General features: G+C 46.5%; 1 protein-coding gene across 4 annotated transcripts in view; it reads left to right on the top strand.

Annotated features, from left to right (window-relative positions):
* Window positions 1-17,062, top strand: part of GAS7 (growth arrest specific 7) — an 85,672-nt gene that overhangs the window by 31,341 nt on the left and 37,269 nt on the right. For 3 of the 4 annotated variants that reach the window (XM_069032546.1, XM_069032549.1, XM_069032548.1), the window contains exons 2-4: window positions 1,180-1,303; window positions 13,884-13,955; window positions 15,480-15,565. In XM_069032546.1, coding sequence (XP_068888647.1) covers window positions 1,180-1,303; window positions 13,884-13,955; window positions 15,480-15,565 — 282 coding nt within the window. The remainder of the gene's footprint in view (window positions 1-1,179; window positions 1,304-13,883; window positions 13,956-15,479; window positions 15,566-17,062) is intronic. The other variant, XM_069032547.1, reaches the window with a different exon arrangement.

The following is a 17,062-nucleotide window of genomic DNA, read 5'->3' as shown; positions in this document are numbered from 1 at the left end:
ACACATTTTTCTTTGTTCTTCTGCATTTCTTCCTTTGAAGACAATTAAAACAGAGACAAAAGTGAGTGCCTTGAATGCCTTAGGGAATGTGGAAAGGCAAACTGGAGCTCTCTGGGTGCGAGCCAGGAGCAGGCTGCTGGCTCCGTAGCTGCAGCCCTGGCGAGTTGTGACTGGCGATCTTTGGCCATGCATCTTATCTCCCTACATTCAGCATTCCAGGGTGAAGGGACCAGAGGGTGTTCATGCCTCCTTTGAGGTGAATCCCTCTTTGCCCATCTCACATCAAGCTGTAAATCCCAAGCTACCAAGAAACCAGCAAAACTGGTAATAGCAAAACTATTTGTAAGAGGGAATAGTCCAGGTGATGCAAGGTAGTACAGACAATTACATGCACTTCAGTTTCACCTCTTTCTTCTTCCACACCCTGAAGCTTCACTGAGGCTTGCAGCTGAGTTGGTGAAGAGATGTATAGCTGAGATGTGGCACCTGAACCCTGATAGCAGTCCTCTGTGTGTGCCTGGAGAGCAGGTGACAGCCTGGTGCTCATCTCCTGCTGTTCCTAATTATCTGGATCACTCTTATTAATCTGGATCCTAATGATCTTGTATTTGGACAGTATGGATCCAGACTGTGTGTAGATCAGTAATGTCTGCATTTCTAATTACATGCATTATCTGTATAATCAGCATCCTAATAAAGTTACTTCAGCACGTGGCTCCTGTAGGCAACATGGCTCTGCAGTCTTGGAACTGTCTGAAGGTGGTGGTGCCCCTGTAAAATTGTGACAGCACCTCCATGATCAGTGCTTTGACCCACTGGTATATCCACAGGAAGGTACATGAGGGCCAGATGCCTGCCTCTTTCTCAGACCCTTGATCATTTTATGCTTTGCATTTTATTGCTTAACAGGAGTCATTTTCTTGGACAGGTCCAGGTGCTCTTGGGACATTAAATACAGAGGGGTTCATTTCTGTCCCAATGGGTGATTTCTTCAAGGCAGTGTTGCTTCATGTTCTGGATGAATCTAGGACAGATGAAGGGAGAAATGGATTGAAAGTCTTTGGGTGTATTGGAATCTCTAGAATGCCAAACCACTTAATTTCTTTCCAGCTGTGTCTGGTTAGACTTTACATTATCTAGATATTGATTTAATAGTTCTGTTTCTTTTTCTTTTCTCAGCAGAAACCCCGGAAGGCAACTCCTCAGCCAGGAGAAGATACCTTGAACGGCCACCTTCCCCCTGGCTGGCAGAGCTACATGTCTCCCCAGGGTCGCAGGTACTATGTGAACACCTTCACAAATGGTAAGTGGGGGTGGCTTTCCAGTAAATATTTCACCATACCAGCAGAGATCTGTTTCAGGAAATCATCTTGCTAGTCTGTTTTAATAACAAATTAGCTGCAGAGCCAAAGTAGTTAATATGATCCTGACATCATATGAAAGAAAATACAGGAAGATTTAGTTTTATGATCCTCTGTCATCTGAATTCTGACCATCAGAAGACTTCTGAAACGTTTACAAAAGACAAAGAATGTAAAATAGAAATGCCCCTCTCATAAATGTTTTAGAATATGAAATACCGTTAAAGATAAAATTTTTACCACATTCCCTATTTCCTTTACTTGGAGGTATTTATGTCTATGCAGATACATACATGTAAAGTAGTTTGATAGAACATCAGATATCACTAAAGCACCATTGAGGAAAACAGAAACAGTGAACTCAGCTTGCCCATGGAGACAAGGAAAGAAAAACAGATGTAATGGGACAGCACAGACAAAGCTTTCAGTCTATATTTGTGTGTTCTATTCACTGTCGTGTTGGTAGAGGAGCAGACTTAACTCATGATCTTATCACTTGCTCCAGACCTGTCAGACTTGTACCACCTCTGGGTTACCTAAGGCTGTGTCTGCCTGCTCTTCTCATCATGAGCTCACAGCAGCATTGCAAAACAGGGTCTTGTGACCAGCAAATCCCCATTTCTTTAGCAAAAAGAATGCCAGAGTGACATGAAGGAGAGGCCAGCAGGAGGTAACCTTGTTCACATGGAAGTTGCAGCCATCAGGAATGACCCCTGGCATTCCTTTATCTCACTCACAAGGAGAGCCACGGGCTGTCCCAAGGCACCTCATGGTCTGTTCAGGGACTGATGTGTTTTATTTCAGAAGGCTTTGGCCTAGGACTTTGCCAAGCCATTATTTACTGGGGTTTGATGCACTCACATCTTAGAGGACACTCCCTCAGAAGGTACATCTGCAGAAGGTACATTTCCATCTAGCCCTGCCTCCATGTTCAAGCATGATTTGCTCTGGCCGATGGGCAGCATCCCCTGCACAGCTGGGGAGATCAGCAGGAGTTTGGTACCCCATCCCCACTGCAAGTCAAATGTGTATGAGGAGGTGATTATACTCAGTGCTGAGCCATCCCTGTGATGGACCCATACTCGCTGGGTTGAGGCCAGATAAAACCAGTAAGAGGCAGAGGCTGTTTCTTTTGTGATAAGAGCTCTTGTCACAGGGACCCTGCCTCAGAAAGGTGGGTGGCTGGGACTAAGTTTCTCCATAATGTCAGGCAGTTTTGTACTCCCCTCACAAAAGTTGCAAGTAGTATAACAAGGGCCAGTAGCCATCTCCTGCTTGGGAGCTCAGGCCAGAAATCAGGAAACTTCTATTCCTCTAGGAAGGGAGGATAACTTTGGCACAGGATGGCCAGGGAGGCGGGGGAATCTCTGTCCTTGGAAAATCTCAGAAACTGGCTAGACATAGCTGTGGCTGATCTGTTGTTAGCAGTGATCCTGCTCAGAGTAGCTGGGTTGAAGACTTCCAGAGGTCACTTCCAACCAGTCTTTCTCAGGAGAATGCCCAAACCACTTATGGTGGTGCTCTCAGCTGTTACAGCGCTGTGTGGTTCTCAGATTGTCAGCATGTAAGAGAGGGTAGAAGTGGGGTTTCTGTGTCCTGAGCCTTGCTTTAGGGAGCACTTATTCAAGTTCTGTTCAGATGAGAATCTCCTCACCAGACTAATCCTAAGCCCAGTCGGCTTTGAAGTTAGGCTTGCTCTTCTTTCCTATGCTGGACTCAAGAATCCTGCATTTCTGAGCCTCCCATAGTTCTGTGAGGTCTGTAGCATTTTGTAGGACAACAGGAATTTCCTGCAGCATGTACAGGGGCACTCTGACCCCTCAACTACCTCCAGCTGAGTTGGTGTTCCTGGCAAGCTCAGCTTGTCTCAGCCTGCTCAGTTAGAATATGCTGCTGCCTCAAAGTCTTCCAGCTGCATAGAGACTGTGTGGTAGTTTGTCAGCTGGGTGATATTGCTGGAGAGTATTTTTGGTCTGGCTGGGCTGTATTGCATGGTCAGACTCAGATCTCAAATGCCTGTGCTTCCTCAAAGTGGCTCATGTGCCAAAAAAGTGTCACCTGTGGTGTCATCTAGGCTTCAGACAATGCAGAATGCAACCTCCAGGCCTTTTGGCTGAAGTGTGTGGTGAAGCTTTGTCCAGGCCTGGCATGAGCACCTGTCTGGACACAGTTTTGATTTAATCTGACTAATTGGCTTTGACCTTTGATCCCGCAAAACTTGTAGTTCAGAACCAGCCATAGGCTCATGTTGGCCCAGTTTCATGTTGATATACTTTCTTCCTTGGCTGTGCTGCAGAGCTGGACCTGCTGAGCCAAGCAGCCACCATAAAGTCACATTTGACATGTGGGACTCGCTCCTACCAGTGGAACTGCACTTTGAGTAGGATGTATTCTCTGGGTTTGAGCCATAGGATAAGTCAAAGACAATATGCTATAAGCCTTAAACCTGCAGTCCCCATCTTTCCTGTGGTAGAGCTGCGTTGGCATGGGTAATGTTTACTGCCAGTCTCACAGACTGGACAGCTCAGTGCTGACTTGTCTGAACTGCTTATTTGTCCTGTCACTGCTGCAGCTGCTGCTGGGAGTACTGAGATGAACACTGGCAATGTTTGTCATGAGGACATGGTGCTGGCACACATCTCTGTCACAGGGCTCCACGGGCCTCTGTCCTGCTTGGCCTCCTTAGCACCATTGTTTCAGGAGCCAGGTCTCTTCTCCATCAAGGTGCAGATGTACTTCTAGGCCGCTCTCAGTTTACCATTTGCCAGATGATGAAACTATGCTGAAGCATTTGAGAGAGGTGTCACTGTTTAATGCACACACATGGGAACTCAGAGGTCAGTGGAAGACAGCTGGCTGGCCTTCAGTGGCCTTCATAGATCACTCCAGCCTTCAGTGAACTGTGTAATTAAAGGTCTCCTACTCATCATTACCCACCAACAGCAGTTGCTGCAAAACTCTTGGTGTGTAAGGTCACGGCCACTTCTCTGATCTCCCAGGGACCAGGAATCTCTTTATGGAGAGGGTTGAGAAGGAAGGAAGCAAGAAAGGAAGGAAGGGCTCCTCTCCATGGCACAGAGCATCCAGCAGTATCCCCAGCTCTCCTCAGCTGGAGCCCTCCCAGCAGTTCCTTGGAGCTCTGCGTTGCCCATGCTGTGTGCACCCAAGGGATCCTGTCCAGCTGCTTCCATCCAAGGGTTCTCCATCCAGGGATGCTGCTGCTGGGACCCTGACAACAGCACCCTACTGCAGGCCACCTCTGATCCCACTTCTCCAGGGCTCAGAGGGATGCAGTCTTGGCCTGCCACTAAAGGCAGTTAATTGCTGGAGTGCTCCACTCTGGCTTTTCCTTCAGGCCTGGTGTTAGACAGCAAATGTAGCACTGCATTTTAGGCTGAACAGCGCTCTGTGAGGTCTCTTGGAGCCTGGGGCACACAGATCCATACTCTTGCTTTCTTTTGGCACACGTCCCTGAGGCACTGCTATCCTGCAGCCTCCCTTTGGTTGCCCCTTCCATCACAGGTCTCTCATGCTTGAGGTGGAAGAGAGTCACCCAGCAGTGTGGTGAGCATACTGTGGAAGCTCCAGGCATTGGGTTCACTGTCTGTTCATATAAATGTTATATTTGGACATCCTCAGAGTGGCTTGTCCTTCACTTGCAGCACTCCAGCTGTCCTGGGTGTCCAACCAGTTGCCTTGCCAGTCAGTGGGGGACAGATTGCTGGGCAGAGAGAGGGGATTCATCCAGCTCAGGGGTGTGGCTGAGCCCCAGGTCAGGTACAGAGCATCCTTCTGGCCCACTCTGGGGCCTTGCTGGCACCCACTGCCTTTCTAAGGGGGAATGCTATCAAGAGCAGGTCTTTCTTGGCAGGTCTGTGGCAGTTTTAGCATTTCCATCATTGAAAAGCACTGGTATGGGCCCTCTCGTGGGGTAGGACTGTGGCTAAACATTTATCCAGCATCCAGGCAGGGGCTGTGGGTAGGGGACCTGTGCAAAGGAAAGGCAATTCATTGATGGGAAAACAGGTCTTAAAAGCAGCAAAGGCAGTCTGAAAGCTGACTGAAGGGAAAACAAAGCGGGGACCATAGTTAAATTACAGTAAGCTGCTGCAAAACTGTTTGGCAGCTCGTCCTCAGAGCATGGCCATCAATGGTCCCTTGTCAAAGGGGAGTTTGTACTGAAGGGAATCCTGCAGTGATCTGCCCGAGAATTCATTCTAGGCAGTATTTCCAGTGAAGACTGGCATGTTGACATTGAGAGCACTTATTCAAACAATAACTTTTAACTGGAGCTGGGAGAGAACACGGCGTTCTCTCCTGCGCAGAACAGGCTCAGAATTCACAATCACCCTGGAATAGGAGGATGCTGTTCAGGAAAGATGCATTTAAGATCAGAGATTTCATCAGAAATAATTAAGTGGCAAAGACAGGCAATGGAACAGCTTACAGATGAAGACATTGGGGCTCTGGAGGATCTAAAGCTGAGTGAGAGCCAGCAGTGTTGTGCTAGTACAAACCAGCCAGCATTTTCCATTGTATAAATAGGAGTGTTGTCTGTGAGGCATGAAGTAAGCTTCCAACTTTACAAGGAAATTATAAAGCCTCAGCTGGAATATTTTATCTTGTTTGGACTCTACACTTCAGGAAATAATGTGAGTCAGCTGGATAAAGCCCAGAAAAGAGTAGCAAAAGTGATGGAAGATGTGGAAAACATAGCCTGTGGGTAAATGCTGAGAAATTCGGGGTGTCTGCCCTTAGAAAGCAAAGATGTGGACAGGGTCATGAAAGTAGGCTTAAATTGCATAAATGCCATTAGGGAGAAGACTTTCCAATGCCTGTCATCACTAGAAGATACAGTAACACATTTCAATTGCAACCAGGACAACTAACCCTTCCAAGCTCTCTTGGAAGTGAAGTGTGGGAGTACAGGGTTGCCTGGGAGTCTGTAGCACTGGAGCAGGTTATGCAAAACCATGCAGATTCACACTGGCCTTGCTCTGAGGTAGGGAGCAGGGACAGTGTGACTTCCTGAAAGCCCTGTCAGGCCTGCTTTTTCAGTCTGTAAAGCCTAAACTACAGGAAAAATATTTATCACTGTAGAAAACGACAAATGCCCAGGAGTCAGTGGAAGTCATTCTTTATTTGGTGGCAACGCAAGTATCCACTCCCATTCCTGGGAGGGGAAATGGGATTTTAGGGGTGAGTAACATCTTGATTCTTCTGAGCCTTCAAAATACAACAGATGCCTCCCTTCTTGTGAGGCATTACTATTACTGTCACCACTGTTTCCAGTGGTTAGTGTCCTTCCAGACTGGGATTATCTACCTTTGTTGTACTTCTCGACCCTGAGATGAGCTCAGTTGGTCAGAGCAGGGTGCTAATAATGCCAGGGTTGTGGGTTTGATCCCCATATGGGCCATTCACTTAAGGGTTTGACTCCGTGATCCTTCTGGGTCCCTTCCAACTCAGACTATTTTATGATTTCATGATCATATCTGACCGTAACAGTATTTCCACCATGTGTTGTTGTGTGGTCTAATTTTCATTGTCTTTACAGGAAAAACACAAGGAGTTGGTTCTTTACTAGAAAGAAATACAATATATGAGACAGTGTTCTTATGTGGAAGGAAGATGTTAGGAAAATGAGTAATGAAGGAATTGGGGTGACCCTGAAACAAACAGATGTGCAGAGGTAAATGAGCCAGATGACAAACAGCACATTCCTGTCTGTCTCCACTTGATGGTCCCACCAGAAAAACACTCCCCATTTACCATCCTTTGAAACAGGTTCAATCCTGAAAAATTGTAAAGGCCTGAAATCCTGAAAATTGTAAAGGCCTCTGAGCTGTATATGATCTACACAATGAAGCCCAAGACAATTTCAATATACCTAAGGTTTTCTCAGCATGGCCTTGCCACAGGAAGGCTGAGTCTGCACCAGTGACATTAGAGGTGGATGCCTGGAATCTGCCTTGTGCAACCTCGCTTGTCATGCCAAAACACCAGAAAGAGTGCCCAGAATGAACAGCCACTATGTGGTTAACGAGTTGCTCAGTGTCTGTGGGAGGGGTTTACAATTGTGTGTGGGTGGTAGATTCAGCAGGAAAATATTTCATTGTGCTGAAGAAACTCTCTGATGGGCTGCAGCTGCAATACCTCTTGCATTAGTCAAACAATTGCACTCCAGCTACCTTGCCCATCACATTAAATATTACTTATGTACTTATGACACCAGTGTTTGTGTGGCTTACTGCCACCTTGCTTTCACAGCTGAGGTCAACCTTACATGGTGTGTTTCTTATTTCCAGCCTTTTCTTGTCTTTGATGTAAGGTCCTTCCCATTTACTAAACAGCATTTTATCTCCTGGAAAGCAGGAATCCTGCTTTCGTGTAATCTTGATTCTAATTAAGGTCCATTTATTCTTATCATCACAAACATCATTAGTAAAGTGCCACCTGCACCAGTAAGTTCTGGGGCAGTCCTGAAATGTGTGGTTGAAAGTGGTCATTTCCTTGAAAGGTCTCTGAGTTGAGGGTTTTTTTTTCATGCCTCACCAGCTACAGTCAACTCCAGCTAAACTTACAAACTGCAGCTCAAAGAGTAAGTAATCTATGGAGACACCAAAGAGATGTCAAGCATTTTTATTACATGTTTTTTCTCATACAGTTAAAACGTTTCAGTGACAATTTCCCTCTGCTACAGGATGCCCTAGCTAAAGGGTGGTATAGGAGCCTGCCTTGGTAAAGTGGCCTAAAACCTAGAGAAACAAAGCATGTCTCAGAAAGTGCTGGAAATAGCATTATTACCACTGCTAAGCCTGCGGTGAAGGGCTTGCTTTTGTCACGTGGTGTTTGCAAAAGGAGGGGCAGGGTAGATATCCCAGGAATCATTTTGAAAGATCAAGTGAGAGCTCTTGTCCGCAGCTTTTCCCATGCTGTGGAGGTGGCAACGAGCACCTCTCCATCCAGCACGTGGACAGAACAATTCAGGAACTCCTGGATGGTGCCTGTCTCCGTGGTGTGTCTTTCAAGATTGAGGTCAAAAGCTGTTTGGCAGCCTCAGTCTCTCTTTTATTGAACTGTCTGGGATGGAAGTGGATTTTAGTTCTGACACCGCAGCTCCTGCTGAACCAGTCCCTGTCCTACCCGGTATTCTGCTTTCAGCACTTGTGTGCTTGACTCTCATGTTTGATGCAGGTGCAGAGAGATCACTTCTGCCTGCTTTTTTTGTCTCTTTTTATTAGGTATGAGGAGGGAGGTAAAGGCCACAGTCCTGGGAGGCCCATGGAGGAGTGTGAGGTCACTGCAGACAACGGTGTTGCAGTTCAGAGGCTCTTGCCTGAACTGGTGGTTTGGGCCTTTTGAACTGATACTGATCCAGGTGACCCATACAGGGTTCAGTACTGCAGGGCTCAATGGACCACAGTGTGGGAGCACAAAGATGAAGAAGCTGCTGTGTTGAATCAGGAGAGTCCACAGCCTTTGGTCTGCAGGTCAGGGCTGGTCTGAGTCAGTTCTGTGAACTGATGCAGAGGGAACACCTCCTCATTCCAATGAAACAAAATCTCCTTGTGCTATACATCCTCTGTGGAAAAGAAGGGAAGATGTGTTCATTGCACTCTAATTCGCACACTCCTTCTACTTCAAAAGTTTTGAATGGTTCACACCAGTCTCCGGGCATTGTGAGTGATGTTCCCTCCTTACATGCCCAAACCCCCACACTACCTTGGCCATTCCTTTGGGCTTTTTTTCTACCACACACAATATCAAGAAATGAAGTGCCATGAAACCTTTGCCAGTTCATCACAAATGTGGGGAAGCTCTTAGCCAGAAAGGGGGACATGAGGGGCAAGACCCGTGACAATTCTCTGCTCCTGGCTGGTGAGGTGAGGTTCAGAGCGTGCTGGCTCCGGGCAGATGTGAGGTTTGGGCTGGGAGTGCAGTACTGTGCTGTTCAAGGAAACCCGTTTCCAAAGCAGGGCTGTTTGCCCACCCTCTGAGTCACAGGGCCAACCAAACTTTACCCTTTGGGGAGCCATGGACAGGCCACAAACCTTTCTGAGAGCCTATGGAGATGCAGAGGACAAGCAGGGAAAGGTTATAGAGGGTTTGCAAACTGTCTGCAAGGTGTTTCCTGCCTGCCATTGGCAAGAGTAAAGTGAATCCAAAAGGGAGGAGTTTAGACTGGGTGGGCCTGTTTTACCCTTCTGCAAATGTGACTTCTAGTTCTGCTTGTTTTCAGGACCAGTTTGGGAGAAGTTTGCAGGGTTTCTTCTTGTGGCATTGAGGGGGGACGTGTTCTGCTGCTGTTCTTCATCCATGTCTGTGCACCTTCATCCTTGGGCTGTGCAGCCTGCACAGTTTCAGGTTATCCAGGGCAGAAACTGGGTTTGGAGCTGCTCAGCATCACAGATTTATTGCTGTTAAAGCCAAAATAAACTCCAAATCTATTTATAAAGATGTGAGTTAGCACCATTAGCTGGGTGACACATGGCAGGTGCTACAGATCCGTAACACCAGGAAAGGTTTCTGCACAGTAAGCAGACCCAGAGGTCTGCCAGCTTGATCTGCCCCATTCTTGTAGTTTAGACAATGAAACTATGGAGCATTTAGCTCCTAAAATAGAACTACACATGACACCGTGCTGAGGTACTAAATCCATTCCTGAAAGGAATATAAGCACACTCATGAGGGATTGTGCTGGTACATAAAACCCTGACGTTTGGCTGATGTTGTAAGTTCAAACTGGAAAGCAGCTCCTTCAGGCTCAGAGTGCTACTGGATTCATGGAAGAGGGACCAACAATTCATTCTTCAGCTGCTACAGTGTGATCACAGAAATCCTCTGCTTCAGAATGTCCTCAGAAGTTGTGTTTCTTGACTAGCACAACATCCCAGAGTGTGTGGCTCTCTGAAGGCCTGACACATCATGTCATTTCTCGTTCTGCCAAACAGAAGTGACCTTTCTTCCCCCAAACACCACAGGTTTCCACTTTCCTTTGGTAGGAAATGTTTCACCACTTCTGTGAAAACCCTCTCTGGTTCCGTTGCCTGGTGTGTAGCTTGGACCTTGTAACTATTTTTCCTTTCACTGCGTCATTTCAGTTTTAACAAGTGGTTTTCTCCTGCCTCACTGTTCAGTAACCAAATTGCACAGAACCACGGAATGGTTTGGATTGGAAGGGACCTTGTGCCAGCTCCCTGCAGGGGACATGTTCCACTAGACCAAATGGCTCCTAGCCCTGACCTTGGGTATCTCCCAGGGCTGCAGTACTTCTTTTTGTTCACAATCCTCCTTCACAGTCGAGAATTGTCTGTAAGTTCACTGGTTTTCTTCACAGAGAGAGCCCCTGTAATGCATCTGCCTTTGCTGAGCCCTGGGCTGGCACCTGGGATTTCAGGGACACGGTGAGGTGTGCTGGGCAGGAGCTCCAGGAACATGCCAGTCTAGCCAAATTACTGGGTCATCTCTCTCAAAGAAGCCACTGGATTTTCCTTCCCCACACTGCCTAAATGGTCTAATTAACATGTGGCTGATAAGAGAGGACAGAACTTGTTGGTGTTGGTCTGCCAGTGCTAAACTGCACTCAGAGTACAAGGCTTTAGCTTGACTGGAACATCCTCTGGGGAAAATTGTGTGGGATATAAAATCTAGGCCAGTATGGAATCTATTCCTAATAGCCATGATCACTGTTTTACCTCAGGGTTACAAGTAGTCTTTGGATTTTCCAAGCGCCAGGATCAAAGGCTCCATGTGGTACTCCCAGACAAGACTCTGCTGTATCAGACAGTGCATTATCTCCCAGCAAGCCTTCTCTGTGTCTCTGTAAAAAAAGTCATCCCCCCACTCACTTCTAATCCCCACTCTCACTTCTTATCATGACTAAGCTGCAGAGAAATTGGTAATGTTACAGTTTTACCTTGGTAAATGTAGTTGCTTCCAGTAGATGGCATTCCAGCAGTGCAGTCCTGATCCAGATTAGTTCCTATCTTCCTACTTGAGCTGCCAGAATAATCCCTGCACAGAAGTGAACTTTTTTTTCTCCTAATGCTCAAAATAAATGGAGTTAAAACACTCTTGTTCATTTCCTACCCAATTAAAGATGTTTTTTTCTGTTTTATGCATTTTATAGCATTGGGGATTTTTTATTTTTCAATGTGCTTAACTCCAAAGTCATTTTATTTTGGAAAATTTGTTGAGACACTGAGTGGTTTGGATTGGATTCACAAATCTGCTAACCACTGGGCACTGCTCTTTCATGTGTGAATTTTCTGCCCTCAAGTTATGTGTCTGGGTCCTCTGTGTGGCAGAGAATGAGGCACTGCACAGCAGCTCCACAGCAGCCAGCAGGCAAAGCAGAGACCGGTTACAAGAAGCAGCTGGTAATTTTCACAGCATCACAGAATATTCTGAGCTGGAAGGGACCCATAAGGATTATGGAGTCCAAGTCTTGAGTGAATGGCCCACATGGGGATCAAACCCACAACCTTCATGTTAGCACCATGCTCTGGCCAACTGAGCTATGTCTCTTTAACCAATTAATTACATTTCATATCTATTTGGTAGGTTTTTAGGTATATTCCTCTGTAGGGTCTCAAAAATGCAAAAATCCTGGAGACAGATATGCTTGTGTAAAACCCCCAAAAAGCCCCCCAAATGAAGGTAACTCGCTTTACTGCTAATGTCAGTCAGTGCTGACAAAAACCCATTACTTCATTGACTGCACTGGGGTGCAGCATCAGAGGGCATCACATCCCCTCCCCACAGATCTCATCTCACACTATTAATTTATCAACTATTTATAATAAAAAAAAATCTACATGACACGTGGGTACTGTATTGTTTACCTTTGCCTTACAGTAAATGTAAATTAGAATTTGTCTTTATTTAACCATTTAACTTGTGGATTGTAAGCCAAGACAAGCTGACTCATAAAAGACAACTCTTTGCATTTCATTTTGCTTCTGTTTAGTTAAAATACTTCTCAATGCTTCTTTATTGACCTAGCGTGGAATTAATTTACTTACTACCCAGTTCACAAAAAACAGACTAAAATTTAAATATTCCCCCGTGATTCAGCAAAGCTTCTAGTTCATCTGGTTTTGCACTTGTAAGGGAAGAAACAGCTCAAAGTATTTTTCTTTGCAAGCAAAAGCATGCTGTGACTTGGGGAGGGGGTGAGGGGGGAAGGATAGGGAGGGGCAGGGCGTGTATCTCAGGGACATTACAGGTGTGGGGGATGGCACCTGCTTCCATCTGGGATCTGTAATCCTGAGTTCTTTCCTGAAATAAGGGACCTAATGCACCCCTCGAGGACATCCCTGTGCATATACACACACACACACACACACACACAGACACACACATCTGTATGCATGTGTGCATGAATGTGTACATAAAGATAGGCCTTTTATGGTTCTTGAAGCTGCTTGATGTCCAAATAAGCACTGACCCAGGACAGGAGGCCTTATGTGCCCTGAGGGAAGTGCTCACTGCCAACCCTAAACTGTTAATCCTTAAAGGCTTTCCTCCATCACTGCTTGACCATGGTCATCCACAATACTGACACAGATGCAGGATTTCAGGCATTGGCAGAATTAGATGGTTGTTGATTGGGATTTTGGAAACAGCAGTTTCAAATAAAGCAACCAAAACAATCCTTGGAACTGATTACAGTGACTTGCTTATTTTCTTATTTGATACATCTGGCAATCAGTGTTGTTTAGTTGATTTGGAACTGATGTGCATTCAAAAGGAATGGTGTCTTGGGCTTTCTAGCTGGACTTGTGTGGAAGTCACAAGTGCCCTCACTCCACTGTCTTCTGTTCACAACTTTTAAAAAAAATGTTTTGCACTTAAATCTTCTGTCTTCAGCATGTGGTCAAAAAGAATTTTCCATTTAGTGAGAAAATGAGCAGAATGGTTAAACTTCAGAGGCAGCTGAGGGGGGAAAGCAGCAGTAGTCTTTGGAGTGTCACAGCTTGTGGGACAGACATTTGCATATTCCAGCTGCTAAGTGACCTGGGTGGAAAAAAGGAGATTTTCCAGGGAAGTAGTTTTTTGGGGGGAAAAGGGTGCTACGCTTGTGCATATGTCACTGAAACCACATCTGTGAGTCACTGCCAGCTGCCTTTCATGGAGGGAGCAGGGGCAGAGGCACTGCCAGGGCTTGGTGCCTGTCCCAGGCTGAGCACCACGGCTGGCACGTGGCGATGCCTGCAGTGGGCTGCACTTCACCCCACCTGGAAAGGTGGTCAGTGCAGGTGAGGTGAGTGTCCCCAGGCAGTGATCTGGAAGAACCAGTGATGCAGCTTCCAGTCTGCTCCGTCTCCACCCATCCCAGCTGGCAGCTATAGCAGGAAGAGATGAGGGAAGAGAGGGAGTGCAGGCATCTTCCTCACAGGGTAAGAACCTGGTTCAGAGGACGGTGAGGGTCAGACCCACTGGTTTATGTGTAAAAGTTGTAACTGGTATGTGTGCAAAAGCCTCCATCACCCTCACACTGATGTTTCCCTTCAACAGAAACGACGTGGGAGCGGCCGAGCAGTGTCCCTGGGACTCCAAAGAGCCCTGTGTCACAGAAGAGTTCTGCAGGTACTGTTTGGTGCTGTGCCTGGCCACTGCACGGGGTCAGTCTGCTGCTCTACCATTAAGTGCTGTGATATAGTGGAATACAGACTTGCTGTGCTATAGAATCACAGAATGGTTCAGGCTGGAAGGGGCCTTAAAGATCACCTTGTTCCACCCCCCTTCCAGTGTCCCAGGTTGCTCCAAGCCCTGTCCAGCCTGGCCTTGAACACTTCCAGGGCTGGGACAGCCACAGCTTCTCTGGGCAACCTGTGCCAGGTCCTCCCCAACTCTCACAGATTTTCTCCTTATTTCTGATCTCAGTCTACCCCTCCTGCAGCTTAAAACAGTTGCCCCTTGTCCTGTCACTCCAGACTCTTGCTTGATGTCCCTTGCTATCTCTCCTGTAGCCCCTTTAGACACTGGAAGGGGTTCTGAGGTCTCCCCAGACCCTTCTCTTCTCCAGGCTACACAGTCATGAGAGTGTAGCAGAGCAAACGTGGTGGGGCTTTCCCTTCTGACCCATCTTCTGGGCTTTGGTTTCCCTGCCAGTCCATCTTCTGTCTGGGTGCCTGAAGTGTCCGCTCAAGAGCTGGGGCAGCTCCTTCTGGGAGCACAGAGGCCAAAAGTGGCCCAACAAGCACTTTCTCAGTTCTGCTGTCTGACAGGGCAGGGAAATCAAAGAGCTGCAGATGCACATGGGCTGGCTGATGCTCTTCCACGCAGAACATATGCACAGTGAAGCGTTTTAGCATCTGATGGCTACAGGGGTGACCATATGTATCATCTCTGTCTCGACCTGAGGTTGCAGGGAAGCAAGTAACAGAGTCAGATGCATAACTGTACTGAAAAGCACTGGGTACTGCAGAATGACAAAGCAAAGCAAAAATTACTCTGGAATAAAAAGTGTTAAATGTAAAGGCCATTGCTGCCAGCTGACTGTAAATAACGCAGGCTGGAGGATGTTTTCTGTAGAAATTTTCGGATGGATGTCCCTCTTTATTGCCAGAGCTGAGTTGGTAGTCTGCGTGAAGATTGTGCATTTCGTTGTGACCAAAGGATTTATAATGTAGTTGAGTATCTTGTTTTAACACTACTTTGAGCATTATTCCTTGCTCAGTATATTAAAAAAAAAAGGCAATTTATAGTTCCATGCATGAACCATAAACATCTTACAAGGCTTGCCTTCTTGACATGAAAACTCAACTCCCTTAGACCAGTATTTTTTGGATGCCAGGTGCCCAGCAAGCCACTCCATCACTCTCCTCCTCAGGTGAACGGGGGAGAAAACTCCCAACAAAAGGCTCGTGGGTTGGGATAAGGGCAGGGAAAGATCACTCACTGATTATGGTCATGTGCAAAACAGACTCCACTCAGGAAAATGTTTCATCCGTTACCAAGCAGATCAGACTAGGGTAACGAGAAATAAAACTGTCTTAAAACAATGTGATCTATACCTGCATATTCAGTTATGGGATTAGTGTTTAAATTTGTGCAATTTTTCATTTGTTATTGGCAGCAGGCCCGCTAACTCTCCATCTGTTCTTACAGTGAATGGCTACTACATCTCTGGGTCCCCAGTACACCAGCTCGACTCGGGGCATATGAGCCTCCGAAAAACCAGCGGGGACCCCCAGGTAAGTTTTTGGGAAAAAGCCAAACAGCAGAATCTAAGAATAAATGGGTTTCTATTTAAGTTGTTTAGGAATCCACCCAGAGCAGGAAGTCAAGAAGTCATTTTCTTTTAGAAAGTCTCAGATCAGACAGATTTGTTGCATGCAGAATAGTTAGTCTTTGTGTCCAGCTGGTAAAACAGTAAAAAAATGTCAAGATCCTTTGGATTTTTTTTGTCCTATCACTCCTTTCTGGCCACTTCAGTCACTATTAACAACCCCATGAATTTTCCTGCCACTCCAGCCTGAAGCCTGGGCCTGTGTCCAGCACAGTCCTCTCTTTACACTTGCACATCCGCCCATGTCTGTATCTCATTGTGTTTTCCTGCAGCTCCAGCTTTCCCTCCCAAAGAGAGTATTCACAAAGAATTCATCCAAAGCTTTTTTCTCAATGACTTCATCCACTCCAGCCTGTCCTTTCACAGCCCCTCCTCAGTGCCTCACCCAGCACATCACCCCGAGTTAACCTATAGGATGCTGACCTGTGGACAGTTGGCCTCCCCCGCCTTTGTCCAAATGTCCAGTAAATATCTCTGCACTTTTTCTTGCAGCACATCCATATTCCTGGGAAAGTCTTCCCCACAGGTCTGCAGATGCAGCACAGGGCCCTCTTCCAGCTCCTCCCATGAAACTCTTTGCTCCCTGCCAAAACATCACCATATGACCACATGACTGCCACAGCTGGTGGATCACACTCCATTTGGGATGTGCTTCCCCACCCTCTGGCGTTTCCCCCCACTGGTCCCAGACCTGAGTTTTCTGTTTCATTTCTCTGTGAAAGGGGTGAGTCCTTTTGCAGTGCAACTCCTTAAATCCCCCTGGGGAAATGCGTGTTTCATTGGTGTGCTGCTGCCATGTGAACCTGGCTTGTCTGGTGCTCTCAGTGTCTCCCTGACATTCTCTGTTTCTTGGTTTAAATTTTGTGTTCTCTGACAGCTTGTCCCACTTTGCCTCAACCCTCTTTCTCACGTGCTGCCTAAGTAGTTCCCTTCAGCCTTTCCCTCAGGTGGTCTGTTTCACCTAGGTCAGTATTTCTGGTTTAGATTCATGGCATTTCTCATGATACAGTGCAGCACTTTGCATTCCCTATTTCTTCTACATCAAACATCTTGTACTAACTCCCCGTGCTGCTGTTTCTCTGAGCAATTTGCCCAGGCTGGAGACAGTGAGCACCTAAACTCGGTCAAAAGCATTTTAGAATCTTATGTAGTGCATTACCAGACACCCCTGTCCACACATCTGCTGTGAATTCCTCAGAGAACCCAAATAAACTTGTAGGCTGTGACTTCCTTCAAAAAAACCCAAGTGAATCCTTATGCCAAAAAAAAAAAATTTCTCAAGGTATCTGACTCCCATGTTTTTGTAGTTGGCTTGGAACATGTCAGATTAACTAACTTCTGCAGAACTTCCTTTGTAGCAACATTTGCCACCTTCTGCTTTCACAGTGCTGAGTCTTACTCA

Source organism: Aphelocoma coerulescens, chromosome 18 (assembly GCF_041296385.1).
Source record: "Aphelocoma coerulescens isolate FSJ_1873_10779 chromosome 18, UR_Acoe_1.0, whole genome shotgun sequence".
In the NCBI taxonomy this organism is placed as follows: Eukaryota; Metazoa; Chordata; class Aves; order Passeriformes; family Corvidae; genus Aphelocoma; species Aphelocoma coerulescens.
This window is presented reverse-complemented; position numbering and strand designations above follow the sequence as displayed.